The sequence below is a fragment of the Poromitra crassiceps genome (genome assembly GCF_964638095.1).
Source record: "Poromitra crassiceps genome assembly, chromosome: 21".
NCBI lineage: Eukaryota > Metazoa > Chordata > Actinopteri > Beryciformes > Melamphaidae > Poromitra > Poromitra crassiceps.
Genome location: NC_139638.1, coordinates 25,319,698 through 25,344,473, shown reverse-complemented (window position 1 = coordinate 25,344,473; position 24,776 = coordinate 25,319,698). Strand labels below are relative to the sequence as shown.

Sequence of the window (24,776 nt, the reverse complement as noted above, 5' to 3'; positions counted from 1 at the left end):
TTTCAGATAAACTGAACACCCTGCCTCTGCGTACCCCGTTGAAGACCACTGGATATAGCCTACAGATAACATACCACTCTGTAGCCTTTGTAGTCTGTCCTACAGTTGGACTTGGAAACCTCACATCATTGTTTTCAAACTGTAATGTCATACTTATGCTGATGGCGCTTCTTTACAGATGATTGGCAGACCGTTAACACAATGTTTTTACATCCAAATAAGCTTTATTTTCTGCCAGTGCTCTCAGGTCCACATGAGAATATCCACACAAAATCAAGAAAGAAGAAAGGCAGACTGCAACAGACCCATTGAAGCAGAGCAAAGCTTTCTCATTTATGAATGTAGAAAACGTGAACTCACATTTCACATTTTCACATGACCGGCTGGTTTACCAGGCTAGTAGAAAACCGTCAAATGGTCACAATACAAAACTGTCCTGGGACACAGATTATTACCACTCTGAACTGGAAGTCAGTGCTATTCCCGTTACACTTGAAGCGAAAAACGACCAATTAGAAAAGATAAACAAGTGAGGCATTCCATTTTTAGTTTCCATTTGGTACTTTTCCACTTTTCTTACGACCTCTTGATTTCCAGTTGTTATTTTTAAATTTCTTCTGAACACTGCCACCCTGCACCTGAAAGACAGATAAGACTTTATTGATCCCCTTGGGGAAATTCAGGTGTCACAGCAGCAACTGACAGACAATGCCATGCATATAGTAGTTAATGTAATTAAATAGGTACTAAAATACAATACAGATAATATACACATTATAAAATACATATACAGTATCATCTGTCAGTGTTGCAGTAAACAAGATTGAAAAGACCAGTAGAAATAGCTTTACATCATGCATAACAATTTTGTGTTTTGCGACTGTATTGCCAGTGTTGACAAACTGGATTCCACACGATAAGATGTAGCAAAGAAGCTAACAGACCTTCCTGCGTTTCTGCAGCACCTGCTTGTCTACTTCCATTTCCTCGTCCTCATCTGTTTGAAAGTCGTCTTCCTTTCTCGTTTCATTTTCCGTACTCTCTTCTGCCGGCTTTTTCACTTCTGCCGGCTTTTTCACAGAGAAAACAGATGCTGCGAGAGAAGAAACAAAAAACATGCCAATGCATTACTCTTTATGTGAAATCATAACCCTTAAAGGTTTGTGTAAGTAAACTTTATCTGTATTCGCTCACTAACGGCCGGGCCACACATCTTGCGTCTACTGTGCGTCTGCGTCGCGTTACCTGTTGATTTGAGTTTGGCGCCCATGTTAACAGGTTACAGCAGCCACACCACCGGCATGAGACACGCATCTCACGCACGTGTCTTGTGAGGCGTGAGCCACGTGTCATCTAGAGAATAGGAGCGACGCCTATTTTTTCTGCTTACCGCGCGCGTGTCTCTACAAAAATAGACATTAAAATGATCTTTTGCTGTTCATAATCATATCATACAAGCACTATTAACTACATTTTCAAAGCAGACATAAGAAAATATAACAACACTTCCATTTTTGTTTCTCTGGGCGAATTTGCAGCATATCTTTTTTCGACTCTGGTTCGATTTTTGCGAGTTTTCGCCTGCGACTTGAATTGATAACCACTTATTTCCATAGGCTATAGGCTATTTATTTATTTTACAGGGGCAGCCACAGCCAATCAAGGCTCTTTTTGATTTGAGACGGGAGGATGAGCTCACAGCAGTTCTCCTGCCCTCTGAAAACCACATACAGTACATAGGCTACAACGTGGCTTCGTTCCTCCCCTCCCCACACACACACACACACACACAAATCAATACTGCCTCGATTATGAAGTGAGCCCAAGCGATCTTCAGTTAAAATCATCATTGTATTGTTATAGCAAATTTAATAAAAGGTAAACTCTATAGGAAGAGAGTTGGCAGACAGACAGCAGTGCAGCAGCTGCAACGCAGCAGCAACGCTGCCTGTGTGGATGCTGCGCGCGTTCCAGCCGCAGCCCCCACGCGACGCACACACACGCACTAAGTAGACGCGAAATGTCTGGCTCGGGCGTAAGTGATCCAGACTTGTGCTGCAGAGTCAGCTTTCCACTCTGACTAAATACCAGACTGTCAGCTCTCTAATTGGCCCAAAGACCGGACTGTCACTCTCTAATTGGCCCAAAGACCGGACTGTCACTCTCTAATTGGCCCAAACCCTCTGATTGAAGTTGTGCTAATCAGTGAAATCACCTCGTAATTGGTTGGAATGGAAACCTGCATGCTCTCAATTGTCAATGTGCGGTCCAGGCATGGGGCACCAGGGGTCCTTCCAATTGGACAAGGAGGATATCCACAGTGTGTGAGTGTGTGTGTGTATATGTGTGTGTGTGATACTGACGAGGATACAGGTCGCTCATGCTGTCGTCTGAGTCGCTGTCCTCATCATCATCATCATCATCATCATTGGATGGTTCCCACATTTTTCTCCCACGCTGCGAGCCGCTCCCCGACTTCACATCGCCTCCTCTAGCTTTGGGCCTTTTTTGTTTGAGTCTGGCCGGAACAAATTCAACCCCCTGTTGCACGCACTCTTCATCTGGGGGACAGGAGGAAATCAGACATGTCAGTGCTGAAATGACACTGCGCTCCATCCATGTTTGACACTGGTTCATTAAAAAAAAAAAAAAATCATAATAATAATAAAACTTCTATTTTATTGAGTTGGAACTCTCTTTTGGATCACAAAGTAACTTAGCACATGCACAGCATAGAGCATGAATAGTCACTCTTTGATAAAGCTCCTTTCTATTCGTTTTTCAGTTCCCAACTAAGTCAAGACTTTTGAAGAAAATACAATTCAAAACCAAATCCCAGAAAAAGTCTGTAATATAATTTTGGTCCGTGCCTGGAGAGGATAATGATAAATTCTGTTATATAAAATAGCACATAAATAAATCGCTAATATAATTATGATGTTAGATTTGTCTGTTCTATAAGATCTATCTTGTTAAATGGAGTAGGATCTCCCTAAAGTGGGTAAAAGTAATCAGTATGAGATGCTAGAAGTGAATAATATTCCCTATAATTGAGTGCCATGCGTGTGGAAATGTAACGCAGTTACATTTGGAAAGGGCCTTTTTGAAGCGTTTCCCGCTGACATGTCTCAGGACGTGGTGCGGCTGCCGGTTGAGGTGTCTGAGGGTCAGCTTACAGAAGAGCTGATTGCTAGGAAACAGACAATAACAGGAGAAAAACCCTTATCACCAAGCATAAAGCTAGTTTAAGACTAGACTCACTCAGCCTATTAGACTGGTTCTTAGACTGGACTAGGCCAATTAAGAGGGTCTGCAACTAAAAGGAGAACTTCACTGAAAAACAATGCTCATTTAGACATAAACAACCAGTCTAGTATGTAAACAATCCCCATTAGAGAACTAATGTTACAGCAATCAAGAAGTAACGTGAGTAGATACACACATCAGTAATCAGTTACAAAGTTTGACATTTAATTGTAATAACAATCTAACCTTAATAATCATATAATTTACTACCACTTGTTTTTTGAAGAATGAAACACGTTGTGTTTACTGACACAAAACAGTGACAAGACACAGACAGCTTAATTTGTGAGCAGTCTTCTTACGGTTGTTTCGTGCTCGGCACGACGTGTGGCTCATACTGGCTGTAGCTGAAGTCTGAAGCAGAACTCAGTTTCTGGTATTTCTTCGCTTTGGTGAAGCTCTGCAGCTCTGCCAGGCTGCAGGGAAACTCGTGGCCATTTAGTATGCATCTGATCTGAAAAACGACGAAACAATTTGGTGAGACGAGGAAGCTTATGTGGTGTTTATCGTCTTGGAGAATAACATGTAGCGTGAACTGGTTTGGTCAGCACAGGCGACTGCATCTAGCCGCACGTACACTAACAAGCAGCAATGAGCTAAATTAGCTCACACGGCTAGCTTCATGTCTAGCTACATGTGTACAAAACAATATAACGTTAATTTGCTCGCTAACCTTCTTGTCATCTGTAAGCTGAAGTGATGGGTGGTTGAGAAGAAACGCTTTGAGGTCTGCGGGTAAATCTTCCATTGCTGAGAAAAACTTCCAAGCAGCACCGAATGATGATGATCTCTTCACTATTTTGGTTGTCAGGAAAATGTCTACACGTGGGTAGACTGCGCATGCGCATGTACTGTGTATTGGTATTTCATGATGTCCTGGCGCCATCCATCGATCAAAGTAAGAACACCAGCTTGGTCAAAGGTCAAACAAATAAAACTGTGATATTTCATCAGTTTGAGCAAACATAATTAAAGTTGTGTGTCTTCTTTTCTTTTGCACGTTGCATTTTTGCACGTGACTGGGCAGACGCTACCAGCGGGTCCTGAATCAGCTGACAGCATCTGACAGCTGAGCTCGGGGAAACAGAGGACAGAAAACGTACGATCTTTCACTCTGCCCGTATTTCCAGGTATCAGATGTAATCGATTTACGACGGAAAATAGACGATGAAAAACATTTTAGAGGGTCTGATGAGCGTCCAAGAAATAACCATGGAAATAACACGCATCAGTGTTTCTTCTTAAGGAAGCACATTGGAAACTCCCATGATTCACCGCGTCAGTAAACAAGATCTGTCACCCGCGGCTCTAAAGGGTTTAACGACGTTACATAAAGCCGCTTAAAAATAAATTAGACATTAATCGGTACAATTTATTAAACTATAGCTGGATTTTGATTTGCACTGCCAGTGCTACAGGGCTGAGTAGCGGGGGAACTACTTGCATTCACATCATAGTGCCCAGGGAGGCTAGCTGGCAAGCTAGCTAGCGTCAGCTAACTAGCGTCAACTTGAGTCAAACACAAAATTATAACAGACGTAACGTAAAAAATGTCCGGACCAAATGGAGACCCGAGCATCTCAATGGACGGTGGTATTATCGACGACGAAGATGAATTCAGCGAAGAAGGTAAGGTAACGTTAGCTGACTATCTAGCGTTAGCGTTTTCATTCACTAGCCATTTTGAGTCTCGAGCAAGGTTAACTAAACTAAATAAAAAAAAAAAACTAAAACTTAGGCGTGGGGGGAAACAATGCATTTTAGTTAACGTTAACTGAAATAAGAACAAAAACTTTAGTCACTTTGGTCAAATTTGTCAACACAAGCATGAGGAGGCATATGCATGGCGCATAATTTATAACGTGATCTCTACATGATTATGAGTCAATTGCCACAAAGTGTGTATTGTAATGCCTGGACTTATTAAATCTTGCCCCTGGCAAATCCCCCCCACCCCTATTCAATTATTAATAGTAATAACGATGATGATTATTAAACTAATAAAAACTAAAGCTAAACTTTTAATTTTTAAACAATAAAAACTAACTGAAAGAAGCAAACCCACTCTGGAAACCCTGGCTCGAAGGAGCATAGTCATTGCAACAAGTCAGATAGAGGTGTAACTAGAGACTCACACAGGGATGCAAACTCACCAGAGTGAAAAAGGTGACAGATACCAAGGCAGACACAAAAGCACTCAAAATCATTCAATTAAGTACCCTATTTTGGGATCAAAAAGGTGACTGGCACCTAAAGGTGACTAGTTTGCATCCCTGCTCACAGCTTTGTTACACTCTTATCTCAAACTCATCCTCAGCTCCTTCTCTTTCTTCTGCCCTGACAGAATATGCTGCCATCAACAACCAGCTCGACCAGATCAACTCTTTTCTGGACAACCTGGAGGAGCGCAATGACTCCCTGAACGGCAAGCTGCACGAGCTGTTGGAGTCCAACCGGCAGGCCCGGCTGGAGTTCAGGGCCCAGCTGCAAGGTTCTGACCCCACGGAGGGGCCTGATGGCGGTCCCACGGACGGAGACCCCTCCCCGCCCGCCATTGGAGACTTGGACGTGGACTCCGAGGACCAGAAGTGAAGGGCCAGCTGGGCGGATAGACCAGAGAAACACATATAGACCATAGAACAGTTATTTCAATCCTGAGTTTCTACCTGATGGGCCGATGGCACTCTTGCTCTACACCATCCCTGCCTATCTGAACTATTCTGTAACTCTGCACCCATACGAACAGATACTTCTAAACTCAGTCTGATTGTTTTCTCTTCCTTTTTTCTACACTGATGCTCGGTTTTCCTGAGGGGCGGGGGTTCCTGATCACATTTTCCATAGAGCACACAGCAGTTTGACTCAATTACCAGCTTCTTAAATCTATGTGAGAGGCCTGTTTTAAAAGCTGGTGCTCTCCATCCACCTTGTCCATTTTGCTCAGGGCGAAGTGGTTCATTTAGCTCTCCAGGCTGTGCATCATCTCATCTATCAGTGTCTCCTCATAGTGCGAGGGCATCTGAAATAATAGAGAATCCATTTAGTGTTGTCACTGATCTTTCTAGCTGTGTTTCATTAGTCTATGGTTTCATCACAGAAAATAATATGCAACTTTTCCATACTGTATGTCTGCCAGTTCTGTTTGAAGACAGTTGTATTATAGATATTGTTTGATGTGCGCTACGAGAGTGCAAATTTGTCTTTTTGTTCATTCATGGTCCTGCTATTCTTCGACACGTTGGTGTGAAGCAGTCTAAAAATACTGTGTATATCTACGGTGCTGGAAAATACAGCCAAATACCAAAAAGTTACAATATTAAGTAGAGCCACTGCAACTGTCAATGTATGGGAATTGTCAGACATTTTAATATAAATTAAAATGACCCCAACAGAAAACAAACATCCAAAAATACACGAAACTTCCAGCAGTTAGAAAACATCGCTTTGTTGTTCTTGTTTTGTCAGTTGCAGAATAAAAATACAATAAGAAACGTACAGCTTTGTTTGAAATTATCCTTTAGATGTCCATTTCTCACCCGTTACTTTGTTTCAGAGCCAGACGGGAAGACCACTACCTCGCCGCAGCTCTCCTCACTACGCTGTGCACAATTTAGGCTACAACTGGCAACATTTCCCCCTCCTTATTCCTTCAAACAGAACACACCGTGACACTGATCAAGTGACAGCGGTCACTAAGACAAGGGATCGCTACATACTGTAGGTTATCAGTCTACCATGGTTTTAAATATCTATCGTTGGGACAAAATGCTGGTTTTACTGGTCATGAAGAAAGAACAAAATTGCATCCTCATCTATGCCTGGTGGCAACTGCTGAATTGCATTACTATAATCTGTTACTATGGGTTCAAGTATTGTATATATTATTGGTGCTTGTAATCAGAGCTGCGGGTTAAAAGGATCCTACTATAGGTTCGCTACATTAAATGCCAACAGACACTTTATCATGAGCTTTTACATGCAATTGATATTGGGACCATTCAACTCAAAAACTGATTCCACCTGTCCAGTGTATAGGAACAAATACAACTTAAATAATAATAATAAAAAAAATCAATGCAACAATAAAATGAAGGGAAAAAAAGCACAAAATACTACAAACGCATACAGTACAATCTGTCTGTGTTCAAGTGTAGCCAAACTTGACAACTGGCCATGGGAAACACTTACAACTGAGCAAAACCCATTTACGCCCGTTTGATACGCTCCATGCCAAAGATATCTATTTATCTTTAAGAAGGTTCAATCTGGAGGACAGATTTGTGGCGGCCTTTTTTTTCTTTTGTTGTTGAAGATGCAATCTGTAACTTTCAATGGGGGGGGGGGGGAATATCTTTTCATTTAAGCTTAGGTTCTCATAAAATGCAGATTAGCCATTTTTTTATAGTTCTGATTTGAGTGGTTTTGTTTTGCTCCTTGAAATTCAAATGAACGTTACAGATTGCACCGAGAGTCAACTCAGGACACCAAGCAGCTTGCCTTACAATTGCAAACATGCTACTTGACTAATCCGATTAACAAGCTTTCCAGTTTTGATAAAAGCAAAGCAATACTTGGAAATAACAGCACAACCTTTTGGAAATGCACGAGCAGCTTAGTTTAATTCCCGGGGGCACAGCTTGTATAGTTTGAATTCAGACCCTAGTGGTTCTTAGCAGAAGCAATTATCTTGTTGATGAAGTTGCCTGCTGCAATACGGCCACAACATGATTTAAGTACTCTCATAAAGAATACGTGTGTTATCTCATGATGGTGTGCAGGTGCGTTTACAGCCCATTTTGCAGTCAATTCCAACACCACCATGTTTCTTCCATGGCTTTTCTTTGCTTCATAATACAAACAATCTTTCCGATTGCCTTGGGATTCAGGCTGAACAAATAGGCCAGCAAGGAGGTGTGCGGTAGTACAGTTACAAATGAAAAGGTAGCAGCTGCTGACTACAGTTTTGCCCAAAGCACATCTTGAACCTCAAATTTCTAGAGGGGAAACAAAAAAAAAAGATGATAAAATGTCATGGACAACTTCAACAAAGTTAGGATCCGATTCAAGACTCAGCATTGCTCAACACTCAAGCAGAAGTACCATTTGACTTCTCAAGGTTTTTTGTGTGTGTCACCTGTCCAAACACTTTATTTGGAGCGGTTACATTCTACACCTCATCTCACTACAAGCTTGTGCTACATGGTGAGCAATAGCAACATGGAAAATGACTCGACTATTCCATCATCAACAGAGTCTTCTACACTTGTAAGGTTAAATTATGTTAGCATCATTCATTTAGCAAGCTAAGTGAACTAGCAGAAAGTGACCGCGAGTTCCTCATCATCTCAGGGTGGGAAATTAACTTTTTGGTCAGCCAGCGGAGTGGATTACCAACATCTACCAGCCACCCTTGTTTTTCAACCAGCCACATTAGGGGGAGATGGACAGTGTCAATTTTAGGGGCTAAGAAGAATAATTACAATACCAACGATTAAATACCTTATTCTGGCAGGTAGAAAAACCATACACCAATATAAAAGCAAGTGGGGGATTTGCGAACTAAAAAAAACTTGTGAATTTACCAACTTTTTCGAATTTTTGGTGGGTTTCCTGTTAATGGCACTGAGAGACTTCTACATACTATACTATCATCTCATGATCATCTGTAATCTAATGGTGAGGCTGAGGCTATGGACACAGTTTTCTAACTGGTTGGTAAAGTCAAGAGGCTGAACCCACCACAGATGGTTTCTACCTGCGTTTGATGGGTGGCACTGTGGCAGGTGTTAATTTCTCACCCTGGGAGAGCAATTCACATGAGGCTTTCCTCCAAGCGGTTCTGTTTAACAGTCATATTCCACACTGTATACCCATCGTATTTATGGGTATGTGTTGCTGGGTCGTTCACTTCTTGGTCTATGATCCATCAGAGAGCGCATGGTACATCCTGTTCCCAAACTGAAAATCCTGTTCTAAGGTTTGCGACTGTACTGTACCTACTCCCGAGTTCCCCCTCGTTCCTGTGACTCAGCGTCTGCACGTGGCCTTGCCCCGCCCCGACTTCCTTTTGGGTGTGGCCTTTGCCTTCCCTGTGCTGGCCTTCTTCGCTGGTGGAGCAGCATCTCCGTTACCCTCCTCTTCCTTTAGGTCTTCGTCGGCCACCGCCGGCGGCGGCAAGTCCGGCTCGTCCTCCGTGACAGGCAGCTCGGCCGGACTCTCCTCCTTGACGACAGGCGGCTCGGCCGGGGTCTCCTGATCGACAGAGGCCTGGGACGCGGCCGGCTCCCCCGAGGCCTGGAGGCTGAGGTCCTGGTCGTCTGCGCAGCCGGTGTCGGGGTCTGAGGTGGTGCCGAGGTCTGCTTCCGTCTCATCTTGCTGGGCGTCCGGCGGCGGCGGCAGCTTCAGTCGTGTGATCGCGATCATCGGCTGCATGGCCTGGAGGTTGGTCACCATCTCACCGGAGGCGGGATTAGAAACGGAGACACTGTGGTTGTCGTCTGCATCCAAACAGTCTGTGATGGTTTCTGTTGCGGGACTGAAGTCTTCCGCAGAGTTCCTGGCTACAAGAGATTCTCTGGAAGACGCTCCATCATCTTGGCTGTGCAAGGCTCTGTACTTCTGAGAATTGAAAGCATAAAAAATACTGCATCTAGCTTCTGGGAATTCCTTAAAGCATATATACACATATTGGTGCATATCAGTCTTGAGTGATGCAGAGTGGCATTTTGAGAGCTTCCATATGAATGGACTAAAGCTTGCAGATCACTAGTCAGCATCAATAGAGCCCCAGGGATGATGTATTTTTGTAGTCGGAACGCGGAAGTCGCGGACTTCCTGGTTCTTCACTGTTTCTGCCTATGGGATTTTTGAATGGGTTTTTGGTGCGATGCTTCAAATAAGGTCTGTGGGCAACGCAAGCTTAATCAAACGCGAACCAGTGTTCAGCGGGATAATCTTCACACATGAGGACCACTTTCATGAGTTTTGAAGCGTAAATGCGAGCCCTAGAAGTAAAAAGCTTGTGCTAAGCTAATCCAGAACTACACACAGTGTCGCATAGGCTTCCCCGTCACGTCACCACTCAACCTGTGTTGTTGATGTGTGCGCTGCTGTGCACTGATTACCCCGGGCTGAACCAGGTGAGGGAAAGAGCATTTCCGTGTCCGTCCTTTTGGAGTGATGACGCTATTGACATATAATATCCCCGTCGACTCAACAGTGTAGTCTCATTTAGCCGTTTGCTAGCTAGCCGCCCTTTTAACGGCACGTAAAAGCTTAAAAACTCATAAAAGTGGTCCCCATGTGTGAAGATGATCCTGCTGAACACTGGTTCGCGTTTGATTAAGCTTGCGTTGCCCAGAGACCTTATTTGAAGCATCGCGCCAAAAACCCATTCAAAAATCCCATCGGCGAAAACAGTGAAGAACCCGGAAGTGTTAGCATCGATGTTTTCTGGACTCATTCCTGGGGCTCTCTATACAACAGTACGCAAGCTTCAGCCAAGGCACTCTCTCAAAATGCTCGACACACAATATCAAAAGAATCACAGACATCTCATTTGGTGAGTGCCACAGGTAATAAGTAACACCGGCTTAGCACAAACGCATGGAAACACAAAAAGTCACAGAAACTAACCTTGAGGTTCTCAAAGTGCTTGAGGGACCTGCAGTGGGAGTGAAGGGCCGCCGACTCAAAATGGTAGAACTTGTTGCAGAGACGGCAGAGGAAGCCAGCCACTGGAAGTAAAAAGCTGGACCCTGGGGTGAAGAAGATCAAAGACGAAAATTCACTCTGACATATTTACAGAATAATAATAAGTAAGCCCACAAACGGAATCCTGCTTTCCTTTTCCTGCTTGTAATGTGATAGATCATATTCATTCAAGGTAATAAAGATTCATACCGTCATTACGACGACGGTAAAATTTGATCTTTCAAAAAATTGTGAACGACCGCAACCATGAGAGGTTATTGAGCATACAGGCATAATGCACACAGAAAATAAATTAGGCTGACTGGACCAGTATTATGCAAAATCAGCTGCGGAGAGACAAACTGATATACACACAAATATCCCAAAACACATGGTCTCGCCTGGTGGAGATCAAAACACCAAAAGGAAGGAGAACAGAGGAAGGTTCATTTCGTTGTGATGACGACTGAAGAGTTGGGAGCGGGTGGGGTGCCGTGAGAGACGAGAGCTCGTCACTCACCGTAGACCGTGTCGGGGTCATACTGCTCATCCTCCGCCATGTCCTTTAGGGTCACTTCTGTCAGGGAGGACCAGCTGTCCTGTACGAGGACACCACAGACACGTGCAACCAAATTAATATGCCAAGTTCACCAGCTTTAAAGCTGCGACAAGCAAAAGTGTCTGACCACTAGAGGGTGACAAATGGCAACTTTTATGTAGATCAAATCACAGCTCGCACAAAGTAGCCTGGGTAAACCCAGCCCCCAGTGACCTGCTCTCAGACAGACCCTGCTCACTAGTCACTGAGAGCAGGTCACGTGGAGGCTGGGTTTACCCAGGCTACGCACAAAGCATATTATGGATGCAAAGAGATGCTTGACCTGTTTGTAGGAGCTTCCTTGGTCTCCATCATTCATCGGTCCTTTGTCTCCATCTTCCACTTCACTGCCCTCCTCCTCATCCTCGTCCTCATCCACCAGGAAGCCCTCGGCGCTCATGATGGCAGACAGCTTGGCCAAGGCCTCAGACCCCTCCGACTCCTGGAGCTAGTCGGCAGCAAGAAGAACTGAGTGAGGAGGAGGAAGGCGCACCAGTGTGGCAAGGCAAACTTTCATTCATCCTCACCTACAGAAAAAAACACACTTTCTGATGTCTTTCAAATTGGGCATACATGCACACACACAGACAGACACACAAGATACCTCGTCCACTCTCTGCTTGTGCTCTGCGGACTGCATGTGCTCCACAAACAGCTGGGACGTCCTGAAGTGTTTCTTGCACACTGTGCAGGAGGGGCTTGCTGTTCGACTGGCGAGCTGCGGAGGGAGGCACACCGGATCAACGTGATTCTATTATTCCAACGGGGTTCCCCGCATCCACTTGGGACAGCAAAGGACTTCTCAACGACTTTCAAGGTCTTGTTTGGTGGAATTCAAAGACTCTTAAATGGTCATTAGACTCGTTGAGCCTCATGGGTGAAATCCTTCATGTTATACCTGGGAAGTGCTGATACAGAGGCTTTTTAGTCCTTATTTTAGTTTTCTCAAGGACTGGAAACACTACAATGAGATATGCTCATTATTAGCCATTTTGTATGTGTAATTAAGTAGCACTTGACATGGCAATATGGTTCAAATCAATATAAGGATTGAGTGTGCGGGTAGTAGGGGTGTCAAAAATAATCGATTATAAGATGCATCGCGATGCGGACGTGCACGATTCTGCATCGATTCACAAATGTCAAAAATCGATTATAAAAAAAAAAAAAAATGGATTATGGATCATAATACAATGCAATTCCAAATGCACTTTTATTTTTAAAAGTAGCCACACAGTGAGAAAAAAGAAATTGAGAAAATATAAATCATGTATTGGGGGAAAAAAGTGATGCGTCGATTTAAGATGCATTGAGATGCATCGATAATCGTAATCGAATCGTGAGGCCAGTGAAGATTCACAGCCCTAGCGGGTAGTGCAGTGTAGTAGATTCCCTGCCTACCAACACGAGGGTAGCAGGTTCGAGTCCCTGTGTTACCTTCGGCGTGGTCGGGCGTCCTTACAGGCACAATTGGCTGTCGGATGTCTTCTTGTTTCGCCTTGTTTTTTCAATAAAGCACATTTTGCTAGTTATCCATTTAGACATCAGGAATTTTATGTCACGGTATCCCGAAATCACCATATCATAACAATATATGGTTCTGTTGAAAAATTATATTATTGAATTATCGCCTAGTCCTGGTAATTAAGTGAAAACAAATGTGGCTTCTGTATCCAACATCTACAGTATGTAAATAATAATAATAATACTACAGTATATTGTATTTATATAGTGCTTTTCAAGGCACCCAAAGCGCTTCACATATCGGTGTGTGCGTGTAGGAGGGTGACTACTCCTCCACCACCGATGTTTGTCCATGCTAGCATTAGCAAACTGTAATGCGAGCAGTCTCTCACTTTGTGCTCCACAGTGCGGCGGTGGTCCATGACGTTACAGGTGAAGTGGCTTTGACAGGTGGCACACCAGCGCTGCAGGCCTGGTCTTTTGTCTCTGTAAGTAATACAGACACAAAATAATCAAAACACAAAAGAGTCGTGGGGTTCATTTACAAACACTTCGCTAAATTTAACTCAAAATATTTCCCTGGGCACAAAATAAACAAACTGCATAGCCCATTAACTTTCACAAATATGGTTATTGAAACAGCCTATATTCACTTGTGTTGCATTCCATTTCTCAGTTGAGTTATTTATCACATTACAAGATAAAATGTCAAAGGCTAGTACACATCAATTCAGAAGTGCACACATCCAGAGGCATAAAATCAACAACATGATCTCTCAACTTTCTCTCAAACTATTCTGCTATGCTATTTTCAAACAGCGCCCACCATCAGAATACAGTAAAGTAGCTCAATGCATATCAGTGTGTGTGTGTGTGCCCTTAGGTGCCCATGAACTGTCTGACCCGTTATATTTGATTCCCAGTTCTAAAAAAATATATATATATATCTATATATCTATATATAGATATATATATATATCTATATATATTTATTCCGTAATTTTAATATAATTTGTGGAAGCAAATAAAGAATTCAAGTGTGTGTGTGTGTGTGTGTGTGTGTGTGTCTGTGTGTGTGTGTGTGTGTGCGCACGCACACGTGTCTGTGTGTGTGTGTGTGTGTGTGTGTGTGTGTGTGTGTGTGTGTGCGCGCGCCTGCGTAACACTGACCCGTCTCTCTGCGCTCCCTGTAGAGACTCCTGCACTCGGGGCAGCAGGGTGACCAGGCAGGCGTTGCTCATGTGCTGGATCTCCATCATCCTCTGCTGGTGGGAGATGCCATTCATGTGACTCTTGAAGTTCTGAACGGACAGAAGAACAAAACAAGACACAGATGAAAGTTATACAGTCTGAAAAATGTAATCATTATGACTATCACAGCCTTTTGAGCATTCATGAATGAATGAATGAATGAGGTGATAAAAAAAAGAACACAACAGTACATATAGTAAGAAAAGAACAGACAATATTTCAATCACCGAGGATAAAAACACAAAAAAGCCCGAAGGCTTATTTCCATTGTGGTCCTCACCAATGTGAGAGATGTACAGAGATGTACATGAGATGTACAGTATGTATATATGACATACATAAAGACATATACACACAAACACGAGTGCAGTGCTGCGCTCTACTCTCCTCCACTCCACAAGAGTCCATCCCACTCTCTCCGTGTGTATGTGTGTTCTACCTACTTGCTGGTTGTAGCAGGTAATACTGCAGAGGTAGCAGTAGAACTTGTTGGCTCCCTCCACCACATCCTCCTTGCCTTCCTCCTGGTTGTCAGGGGACAAAGGGCCGTCTCCGCCCTCTGGTTCCTCCTCTGGTGTCTCCTCCGGTGTCTCCTCTGGGTCCAAGTTCACCGCCTGGCTTTCCTCACTCAGCTTGTCAGGTGGTGACAGTGGTGCGGCCGGCTCGCTGTGCACCTACAGAGAGGTGTTGCAACCCAGAACCTCGTTGCACTTATTGTGTACTTCTAAACCAGTGGCCCATTCATTACTTACAGTATATTACACTGCACAGTCACACCATGTGTGTATATTTGATATTTTTTCTTAACTATTTGTTCTATTTCTTGTGTTTTTGTATTTCTAGTTATTTATAATTATTAAATTCCCAGTTAAGTTTACTGTTTCATTGCATTGATGTCATTTTGGACAATAAGGTTTATTAATAAGCGGTTAACTCATATCTTTGTCAAGTGTTTGATATTTGAGGGATCATTGCAAAAAAATCATGTAATATAATATGTATATATAATGTAAGAATATCGGCCGATGGGGGGTATGGTGGTGCAGTGGTAAGCGCTGTCGCCTCACATCTCGAAGGTCCTGGGTTCGATTTCCACCTGGGACGCTGTGAACGCTGAAGGAATGCGTGCCCGTCCGCATGTCCTCGAGTGCCCACCGCCCGGGTGGGGTCGTCAAAAGGGCCCTTCTGTGTGGAGTTTGCATGTTCTCCTCGTGCCTCCCGGGGGTTTCCTTCATATAGGAACCCCTTCACCAAAACATGCAATATCCTGGTTGCTGATGTGGTGCCTCCTCTGGTCGTTAAGGGCGCCTGTTCGGACGGAGGGGAACTCGTTGGAATAGCGTGGTCCTCCCACGTGCTATGTCCTACCGGTGAAGCTTCCCCTGTCAGGTGAAAAGAAGCGGCTGGCTAACTGCCCATGTCTCGGAGGAAGCATGGAGCCAGTTTTCGGCTCTCACAAGATCGGCAGAGGGTGGAGCAGCAACCAGGATAAATAAATAAAATATTAGCACTAATGGGGGGAAGAATATCGGCCGATATATCGATATCGGAATTTTTTTACTCCCTAATATCGGTATCGGCCTCAAAAATCCAGTATCGGTCGGGCTCTAGTTTAAATTGTATCCCACGAGATGCAGCGAGGGACAAAACGAGAGTGGGTGCAGTCAGTGTCCACTCCAGTGTGACTCGAGGCTCGTCTCACCTCAGCAGCTCTGCTCTCCTCCAGCGCCTCCACGGCCTCAGCTACCAGTGTGGAGCCTCCGTCCTCCAGGATGACGCAGTCTGGGCCGAGGACAAGAGACCAGCACAGACACGGGCGTTCAACTCAACAGACTCAAACTGAACAACATTTCAGATGAATGCTTAACTCTCTAAAAACTCATCATTTAGGTTTGTCTTGTTTTCTTTCTTTTACCGTCAGGCTGGCCATCGTCTGTGTTGTCGTTGTCCTCTGCAGAAAGGACTCCCTCATCAGTGTCTGCAATAGTAATAATCTGACCAACAGTGTCTGCAATAGTAATAATCTGACCAACAGGCGGCACCTCGGTCTCCTGTAACCTGAGAGAGAGAGAGAAAGCACAAGAGACACAGGGGGAGGAAAGGGGTGGGCAGAGATAGTGGCTTAGGAACTGAGGAGACAGCATTTCCGTTTAGTTATATAAAGATGCAAAAAGTGCTAGAGAAATTACACCAATGCCTTAAATCATCAGGAATAAGAATTGTGATTTAATAATCATGATTGCAAAATAATCTGGATTATACTTTTCACTCTAAATTTGCAGATCTACCACCTAATGCAATAAATGCCTGAAACAAATAGTAGGAGGATACTTTTGGCATACAAAATGTGACCAATTTTGTAATTTATAAAATTCCCTCCGTTTTACAGTCTGGGAAGATTTGATGACTTTGACCAGTCAAAACCCTAGGAAAGAATCTTGGTAGGAAAAAAAGAAGAAAAAGAAGTCGCAGTACTCCTCTGTCCTCAGCTTCTTGACTGCAGGTTCTTCTATCATCTCCTCCACAGACTGCGTGGGCCTGTCCGCTCCATCTGTGGGTTACAGACATTAAACACACTGGCATTTTGCGGGGGCAAAGGCAAAAGGCATGTAATCATGTGACATATCTATGACATTTAGCTCATGCTGAATCCTGAGGTGTCTTGACACAGATACAGCAGCTCGCTGCGGCTCTACCTGTTTCAGCTTTATCGTTGGCGGCGCTGCTGCTGGCTGCTGGTTGGCTGTCTGCCGTCCCCACTGCCCTCTGCTCGTTGTCCCTCTTCCTGTCCGTCTGGCGAGCTGCAAAGTCCTGCACACAAAGCCAGACAGCAGAGTTACAGACTTGAGCTTTATTCACAAATGGCATGGCGATTAGATCTATAGCATGAAATGGCATGGCAACTAATTCTATGGCATGGCAGCATGGCAACTAGTTCTTTGGCGTAATGACTCCGTGGTAAGATGCCTCTCTTCTTGTGGTGAGAGAGGAGGGCATCTGCTCGGACTAGGATAGAGAATCCCCCAAAAGAAAGGGAAAGCCCCGCGAACAGTGACCTGGCTGCTTTATACAAGGCTGGGATCAACACTGGCACATTATATACTGGCTGTAATAGAGTCAGCAGCACTCGCACTCTAGTTGCAAAAGCACTCTCATTTGGTTTCTCCTTTGCATGTTTTTTAATTTTCTGTGCAGATGCAAGCAAAATGCTCGCACCATAGAGCTGCGACAGAATAGAGCGGTGGTTCCCACCAACCAGGCCCCCGGACCGCAAAGCATTTGCTGCCGGGCCGCGGACGCTATACGGACCCAGGCAAACATGTCTTGGCCATCCATGGCAAATTGCTACCGCTCCCTGGACTAGATCACGCAACATCCATATTCCATTCAGTAGATAAACAGCAGAATAACGGCACGCTAGTCATTACCGTTGTGGTGGTGGAGGAGGAGGAGGAGGAGCCGGCGGAAGAGGCTCCTCCTCCTTGTTGGTGGTTGTTGTTGTTATTGTAGTAGCGACCACGGCCATGGGGGTGGTAATGTCGAGGACCTGGGAAGCCCATCATGGGATTCTTCATGGCCATGCCCATGGGAATGGGTCCGAGCAGGGAGGACCGGGCCCCCGCCGCATAGAACTGACGGAACTGCTGTCCGGCCATCGCAAAGCCCCGCATGTTACCTGGACGGTAAAGGGAGCATGATGTGAGACAGATGGGTTGGGTGAGTCAAATACAATTCCTGACCTTTGAAAATTGGCAAAAACCTCTCCCACAATGCAGTTTCTCTCACCAACACCGATTGTCTGTTGTGAACTGTATAGGCTAACTGTGGTTTTACCCTGCATCTGTTGCATCAGTAGCGCCCCCTGCAGCATGGGGTTGGGGCCGATGATGGTCGTCTGAGTAGCCTGGCACAGGTTGACCATCCTGGGGGGAGGGATCCTGGGGGGAGGGGCTGCCTGGGGCGGCCCGGCGATGGCTCTGGGCAGCAAATAGCACAGGAGAGAATCAATATGCATGCATCGTTGCTCCAACCAATCAATACACCATAATTAATTAAATGTCGGAAGAATTAGAAACTCCTTGGGATTTGCCGCAATATATGTACAGGCAATCAACGATGCTGCCATGCTAATTGCAGGACTCTGCAATTAGTCACACATTTGGTGGCACATTCTACAGTCATTAACATGCCATCATTAATGTGGTTGTGTTGTTGTGCCATTGTGATGTATAAAGTGGATGACCGAAACGAAATTGAAACTGAGACAAGCTTGTTCTGAAATAGTCACAACACATGTATGCAATGACCACGAGCACGGACACGCACGCACAACCGTAACCTGCGTTGTGTTGACAGCATTGGCAGCAACCCATGTTAAGGGCTTGCCCAGGGGTGGAACGGGATTCGATCCACCGACCTCCCGCTTCCAAAGTGCACGTGCTAACCACTATGCCAAGAGAGCTAAAAGACAAAGACAAAGTTTGACAAGAATCGGCTAGTTGTCTGGAACCAGAGTCCAGACGCATGCGCACTGGCATCATTTGGTGATTCCGCTGGGAAAAATAAATGTAAGTTCTGGGCTAGTGCATGTTTTGTACCCTTTTCTGCCTTTTCTTCGAAAGGTTGTTGGCAATTTGAGCAATGTGTCACATCTGCCATCTTTCTGACTATCTTTGCTGTCACGCGTTCGGGGGCTGTGGCTAAAATGCATTGTAAAATGTCTGTAGAATACAAAATGATGCCAGTGCACATGCGTCTGGACTCTGGGCCCAGACAACTACCAGATTCTCGTCAAACGTTGTCTTTTAAAAGAATAACCCCTCACTCTTTGGAGCAACTAGGGTAATATAAGGTTGCCCCATGCGACCCTACCAGTGACTTCAAAGTGCAGGAATAAGGTGAGTTTAATGCCCGACACAGATTTCAAAAATAACTTTGGCTAGGCCAATGGGGGGCTCTTAATTGTGTAGTGTTGATGCAACATAGAAGGGTTACTTCCGGATTCATTCCTGCAGTGCTCTATTTGACATAAGTATCAGGAAGGATACTGGGCAATGTGGGCATGCCATGTGGTTTGCCCAGTATCCTAGCCCACAGATTTGCTTGAATGTTTTGGTCCCACTGGTGCGACTAAATGGGTTTATCCATTGGGAAATATTCAGTTTAAATCAAAATGCTGTACATCATTTCAGTTATTATCCCAAAACTGCCAAATGCCATTAGTTATGGCAGCGCTACCAAAGCAGCAGCTGCCAACAGTAAATTTGGTTGGATGCAGCGGGCCTCGCTAATCCCCGACCTCGAGTGACCGCTCTTACCGCTGTGCCTGGTGGTGATGATGGGCCACATGATGCGCTGGAGGCGGCTGCGGAGGAGGAGGAGGTGGAGGCTGCTGATGGAAAAGTTGTTGCAGCTGCCGCAGGTGTTGGTGAAACTGTTGTTGCTGCTGCTGCTGCTGTTGCTGATGATGATGGTGCATGTGTGGATTGAACATCCCGCTGTTTGATTTCTCTCACACCGTAGTTGCGAGAACCGTGGCTGTGAGGTGCAAAAGGTTTTGTCAACGTTAGCTACACAGAATACCGCACCGGAGGTAAACCAAAGACGTCTGAGACGGCTGCACCACTGTGAGAAAAACCGTTATTGTGCAGACAGACATTCAATAATAGTGCGCAACTCCCGAGACAACAGGTCGCTCCACATTGGCTAGCGACAACCAAGGAATTCGTGATGACAACTGACGTTAGCCAACAAGCTAACAATACTTCTGCTTGGCTCACCTACCAGTGGTTACCTAGCTTCATTACCAAACTTGGCAAAATGTATTTTTTTCATGACGGAACAGCTTCTTATCACAATCCAGTATATGGATAGTCATCTAGCAGGGTTATTTATTGACCAGGGTGGTCAATAAATGAATTGCACCTGCCGTGCAACGAGGGAAGCTAACATTAGCATTAGCGTTAGCTGCCGCTGAGTGACTGAACCAAACAAGTTAGCAAGCTTAGCATAATATACAACTGGCTAAAAAGAAACCAAGCTGTGCTGCAGTTGCGAAACTTTCCTCCATTACGCCGTGTTACATAATAGTTGTGGGAACTTACCTTTCAACGAGGAAAACGACAATGACTGTAAATATTCACCGTAAACGATAGTGCAGAGTGAAATAGTTGCTCAGTCTGGTGCAACTGGAAACTGGAACTGGAAACAGCCTGTGTTGGTGAAGTCTTCATTCCGTGTCGCCCTCTGCTGGCTGCGTTCAGAACTGACCGTGTGACGTCTACAGTACAACATTCACAACATAAACAACTGGATATAGAAATTATACGATTCTTTTAAATTTAAAAGGGGGTCGGCTTCTAAAAATTGGATTTGGTATTTAGCTTACACTGTTTTATTATGATGACTTTTTTTATGGTTTATATAATTATATCAGTCTGTTTTTTAAACGACGATTCTAGTAAATATCATAATAATTATTCGTGAGAAATTATGTAAAGTTGACTGGGCTGTTCTATGAATAAACCTAACGCAGATTGTTGTTTTCCTCTATGGGCGTACATCAAAGATCCATTCAAGATAGGTCTCTCATCTAAGGATAATCCAACCGGCCTGTGTCCTCTACACAGAACAGCGTTGGGGAGTCATCTCGTGCATGACCACAACTGTCTAAAAATAAAATGGAGTATATGCAGTAGTCTCCTGGCAACCGTGGCTGGCACCATCATGGCAGTCCATCAGATAAGTGGCTGGGCACAAATAGCCTAATGGACAACGATGAGGCTAAAAAGGCCATAGGCTCGCTCTCTCTCTCTCTCTCTCTCATACACACACACACACACACACACACACACACACACACACACACACACACACACACACACACACACACACACACACACACACACACACACACACAGACATATAGCCTATATATATATTATGTATATAGGCCTATATAATTTTCCTGCCTTAGTGATGGTTAAATCCACAAACAACAAAACAATAGCCTAACAGTGAACCAATTGCTGTCGATCGCCCTCTGCCTTCCTGGAGTGTAGTTAACAGATTCAGCACCATGGACAGATCAATAGCCTACAACTCACAAGACCGTGCAGTAGGATGGAAATGGGAAACTGTTAATTTGATAATAATCAATGCCAAAATTCCAGTTTAAATATTTTGGTATAGCTACACTAGGCTACACCATGCTAATCTCATAATTTGGTGGCCAAAAACAATTTGGCTAATAGGCCTATATATATATAACCACCGAGCAGTACTGCCACCGAGCGGTGCATGTGCGGAACTGCAGGGATCTCTCCTGAGAGAAAGATAGATCATCCTCATCCCCTGTGTGTAGTGCCTGAGAGAGAGAGAGAGAGAAGAGAGAGAGAGAGAGAGAGAGAGTGAGTGAGTGAGTGAGTGAGAGAGAGAGAGAGAGAGAGAGAGAGAGAGAGAGAGAGAGAGAGAGAGAGAGAGAGAGAGAGAGAGAGAGAGAGAGAGAGAAGAGTGAGAGTGAGTCCTATAATATTCGAGGTGATCTGACACCCAAAGGAGGCGCAATCAAATGAGGGAGCAAGCCGAGAACTGAACGCGCATACAGAAGAGCCCAAACCGTCTCAGCGCCCTCTCTGAGGAGGGACAGCGGCTCCCTTCACACTTCCCCACTGCGTGTGTCCCGAACCAACAGGAGACAGCAGCAGCAGCCCGAGAGCCAAGATGGGGAACCGGGGGATGGAGGACCTGATTCCTCTGGTGAACCGCATGCAGGATGCCTTCTCCGCCATCGGGCAGAACGCGAACCTGGACCTGCCGCAGATCGCCGTGGTGGGCGGCCAGAGCGCGGGCAAGAGCTCGGTGCTGGAGAACTTTGTCGGGAAGTAAGTGTGGGCTTTCCCAATGCACAGGCCAATGCATCAGATCAGGCCGCAATGGCTTTAATTTCACACCTACCTACCTACCCCCATCCCCATCCCCATCCCCCCACCCCACCAGGCATGGGTTTCTTTACCTGCGGCCGTCATTGAGAGCCTCAGGCCACGGTGTGATTGAATGGGTTAAATATTGCACACTTCCTTAGTTTGTTTGTTGATGTTGTCCTTTTACCTCGCCTACCCCTTTCCCTTATCACGCTAGTAGGCTGCAGTGCTAAGGGAATTCCGGGGAGATTATTTTGTACCAACCCCCTCCCAGTGAAATTCATTGGCTAATTGCTGTATGTATGGTGCATTGGCCGAACCACAAATATAGACGTGTTATTGTTAAATGCACAGCTCATTATAAGAGATGTGATATAGCCCACAATCGTTATTTGCAGGTTATTGACCGCTAGCCAGCAGCAATAATACCACCATTCAATAGTCACTTCTGCTGTTAATGTGGTAGGCTATATAGCTAGGCGGTTGAAAATAACTTCTTCGCATTCATTGAAGTTTCTAAACTCCATGGCATTGAGTGTCGAAGTAGTGACATTATAAAGGGATATTTATTATTGTAAATCACGTGATCCATTTAAGACCAGAGGCAAATTGTATGCTTACTTCCTGTAAACACAAGGGGGATGTATTGCTGCATGTGTAGGTTTCAGGCTTGTAAACCTGCACACATAATCTTCCATGAAGTCCCAACACTACACAGAACATATAGCTGGTATATCGGTATTCATTTGAAGGAACTGATATTGATTCATAAATCCTAATATCGATCCTTTACCTGTGGATGCTTGAAGCTTTAAACCCTGTTAGACTTGCGTGGTTTGGTTCTTAACATCTGTAAACATTAATATTTTTTAATAATGCACCAGCTTAGAGGGTTCCTTGTACAATTCACAGCATTAGTTTGTTGAGAATCTATTTCATAATCCAAGCAAAATTCGTGTTGTAAATGAAATATTGATATAGAGTCGTATCGAATCGGAAATTGAATCGGGGACTTGTCTATGATAATTTGTATCGAATCAGGAAATCAGTGGCGATACCCAGCTCTAACAGAACTTATAGGACGCAAAACAAAGCCTGCACGGGGAACCGAACCAATCTGCTGTGCTGCAGTATGACCTAGAGAGAGAGAGAGATAGAGAGAGAGAGAGAGAGAGAGAGAGAGACCTGAGCTTTGAGCCTTTGCAGCTCGGCTCAGCACCCATCTGTCAGTGCTTACAGTTGCACTGTATGGGTGAAGCTTACACTGCATGCAGGCAGGCTAGGCTAGGCTAGGTGTCACCAGCTAACTGACTGCCTGCCAGCCCTGCTGTAACATTTTGCAAATCACCTCACAGGTTTCAGCTTTCTCACCGCGGTGCAGTTTTTTTTGACACCTTGTGGCTCAGTGGCCTTGTGGTTTGAGTGTCCGCCCTGAGACTGGGAGGTCGTGAGTTCGATCCCCGGACCGAGTCATACCAAAGACTATAAAAATGGGACCCATTGCCTCCCTGCTTGGCACTCAGCATCAACAAAAAGTGTTGGAATTGGGGGGTTAGATCACCAAATGATTCCCGAGCGCGGCACTGCTGCCGCTCACCGCTCCCCCAGGGGATGGGTCAAATGCGGAGAACAAATTTCGCACACTCAGGTGTGTGACAATCATTGGGACTTTACCTTACTTTATGTATCCTGCTGGATGGACAGGAGTCCCGTTTGTGCAGCAGCTGATTTGAAAAAAGTAACATGGCATGATGATGGCAAATAGCCTTTTTTTAATGAGTTCACCTTTGTCCGGTGGCACTAATTAGGGGCAAACACATCTGACATTGTTATTCCTCCTGATGCCTCCTCTCTCTCATACCTGTGTTTGGCAGACAGCTCACCACATGGCCACACAGCTAATCCCCTTCTTAACAGGTTGTAGGTCTGACTGCCACCCACGCTCCTGTAATGGCCTCCTACTGTTTACATGCCAGCTAATGTAAACATAATGCTATCGGTGGAAGGATGATCTGTTTTGTCCAAAACACAAGTGACTTCATAAGCACCAATAGCCTCAAACCAAGCAACAGAAAACCAAAAAGTTGAAAGTGTTCTGACAATTTGTAGTCATACATGCATCTGGTATATTCAGCCCTTTATTAGAGAACCAATAGACATACTGGATGTAGAACCACAATTTCCTAGATGATGATTTAGCATAACTAGCTAAAACCCACAAGTTATTGTGATACATACTACTACTACTACTAGCAGTATTAATAATAATCCTACTATTAATAATAATTGTCTATAATTGTCTACTGTCTAGAGCTGACAGTAAAACAAAATAAGGTAAATAACGTTTAACATCACAGAAGCATAGTAGCATAGATAGTAACCATAAATAGATGAAAAAATCAATCAAATTAATTAAAAGCAATCCTGAATTATGAGAGTTTTGAAGAGTGACAGTTCTACCCGAGGATCTCAGGCTGACTGTAGCCTCAGGATTAACGGCTCAGCAATCTAACTTGGAGCAAGTCTGTTGCGTGCTTTAAAAA

At 44.6% G+C, this 24,776-nt stretch overlaps 4 protein-coding genes across 6 annotated transcripts in view; 2 read left to right on the top strand and 2 right to left on the bottom strand.

Annotated features, from left to right (window-relative positions):
• Positions 1 to 217: 217 nt before the first annotated feature.
• surf2 (surfeit 2) lies at positions 218 to 4,142 on the bottom strand. The gene is made up of 6 exons (XM_083657488.1): positions 3,980 to 4,142; positions 3,609 to 3,760; positions 3,087 to 3,190; positions 2,364 to 2,561; positions 945 to 1,093; positions 218 to 638 (listed from the first exon to the last, which is right to left on the bottom strand). Exons 1-6 carry the CDS (start codon positions 4,052 to 4,054, stop codon positions 546 to 548), a joined length of 771 nt encoding a protein of 256 aa, XP_083513614.1. The 5' UTR covers positions 4,055 to 4,142; the 3' UTR covers positions 218 to 545.
• A 255-nt stretch (positions 4,143 to 4,397) lies between these two features.
• On the top strand, positions 4,398 to 7,454 carry bbln (bublin coiled coil protein). Its single transcript, XM_083657797.1, has 2 exons — positions 4,398 to 4,935; positions 5,651 to 7,454. The coding sequence occupies exons 1-2, from the start codon at positions 4,857 to 4,859 to the stop codon at positions 5,896 to 5,898; spliced, it is 327 nt and encodes a 108-aa protein (XP_083513923.1). The 5' UTR covers positions 4,398 to 4,856; the 3' UTR covers positions 5,899 to 7,454.
• On the bottom strand, positions 6,649 to 20,507 carry ciz1a (cdkn1a interacting zinc finger protein 1a). Its single transcript, XM_083657796.1, has 16 exons — positions 20,416 to 20,507; positions 19,630 to 19,849; positions 18,146 to 18,288; positions 17,740 to 17,987; positions 17,008 to 17,122; positions 16,787 to 16,862; positions 16,227 to 16,369; positions 16,014 to 16,093; positions 14,755 to 14,985; positions 14,231 to 14,361; positions 13,453 to 13,546; positions 12,201 to 12,314; positions 11,880 to 12,044; positions 11,519 to 11,597; positions 10,942 to 11,063; positions 6,649 to 9,924 (listed from the first exon to the last, which is right to left on the bottom strand). Exons 2-16 carry the CDS (start codon positions 19,803 to 19,805, stop codon positions 9,334 to 9,336), a joined length of 2,508 nt encoding a protein of 835 aa, XP_083513922.1. The 5' UTR covers positions 19,806 to 19,849; positions 20,416 to 20,507; the 3' UTR covers positions 6,649 to 9,333.
• Positions 20,508 to 22,033: 1,526 nt separating this feature from the next.
• Positions 22,034 to 24,776, top strand: part of dnm1a (dynamin 1a) — a gene marked incomplete at both ends in the record, with an annotated part of 104,575 nt that continues 101,832 nt past the window's right edge. For all 3 annotated transcript variants that reach the window (XM_083657818.1, XM_083657816.1, XM_083657817.1), the window contains one exon: positions 22,034 to 22,194. In XM_083657818.1, coding sequence (XP_083513944.1) covers positions 22,034 to 22,194 — 161 coding nt within the window. The remainder of the gene's footprint in view (positions 22,195 to 24,776) is intronic.

What these genes read in the sequence shown, in the direction of transcription:
- bbln (XM_083657797.1), top strand. Translation starts at nt 4,857, where the DNA reads ATGTCCGGACCAAATGGAGACCCGAGCATCTCAATGGACGGTGGTATT. An exon ending in AGATGAATTCAGCGAAGAAG is followed by an intron (nt 4,936 to 5,650) that starts GTAAGGTAACGT and finishes CTGCCCTGACAG; the next exon opens with AATATGCTGCCATCAACAAC.
- ciz1a (XM_083657796.1), bottom strand. Translation starts at nt 19,805, where the DNA reads ATGTTCAATCCACACATGCACCATCATCATCAGCAACAGCAGCAGCAG. An exon ending in CAACGATAAAGCTGAAACAG is followed by an intron (nt 16,863 to 17,007) that starts GTAGAGCCGCAG and finishes TGTAACCCACAG; the next exon opens with ATGGAGCGGACAGGCCCACG. An exon ending in AAGGAAGCTCCTACAAACAG is followed by an intron (nt 11,598 to 11,879) that starts GTCAAGCATCTC and finishes GTCCTCGTACAG; the next exon opens with GACAGCTGGTCCTCCCTGAC.
- surf2 (XM_083657488.1), bottom strand. Translation starts at nt 4,054, where the DNA reads ATGGAAGATTTACCCGCAGACCTCAAAGCGTTTCTTCTCAACCACCCA. An exon ending in AGCTTACAGATGACAAGAAG is followed by an intron (nt 3,761 to 3,979) that starts GTTAGCGAGCAA and finishes GTCGTTTTTCAG; the next exon opens with ATCAGATGCATACTAAATGG. An exon ending in GTGCCGAGCACGAAACAACC is followed by an intron (nt 3,191 to 3,608) that starts GTAAGAAGACTG and finishes TCTGTTTCCTAG; the next exon opens with CAATCAGCTCTTCTGTAAGC.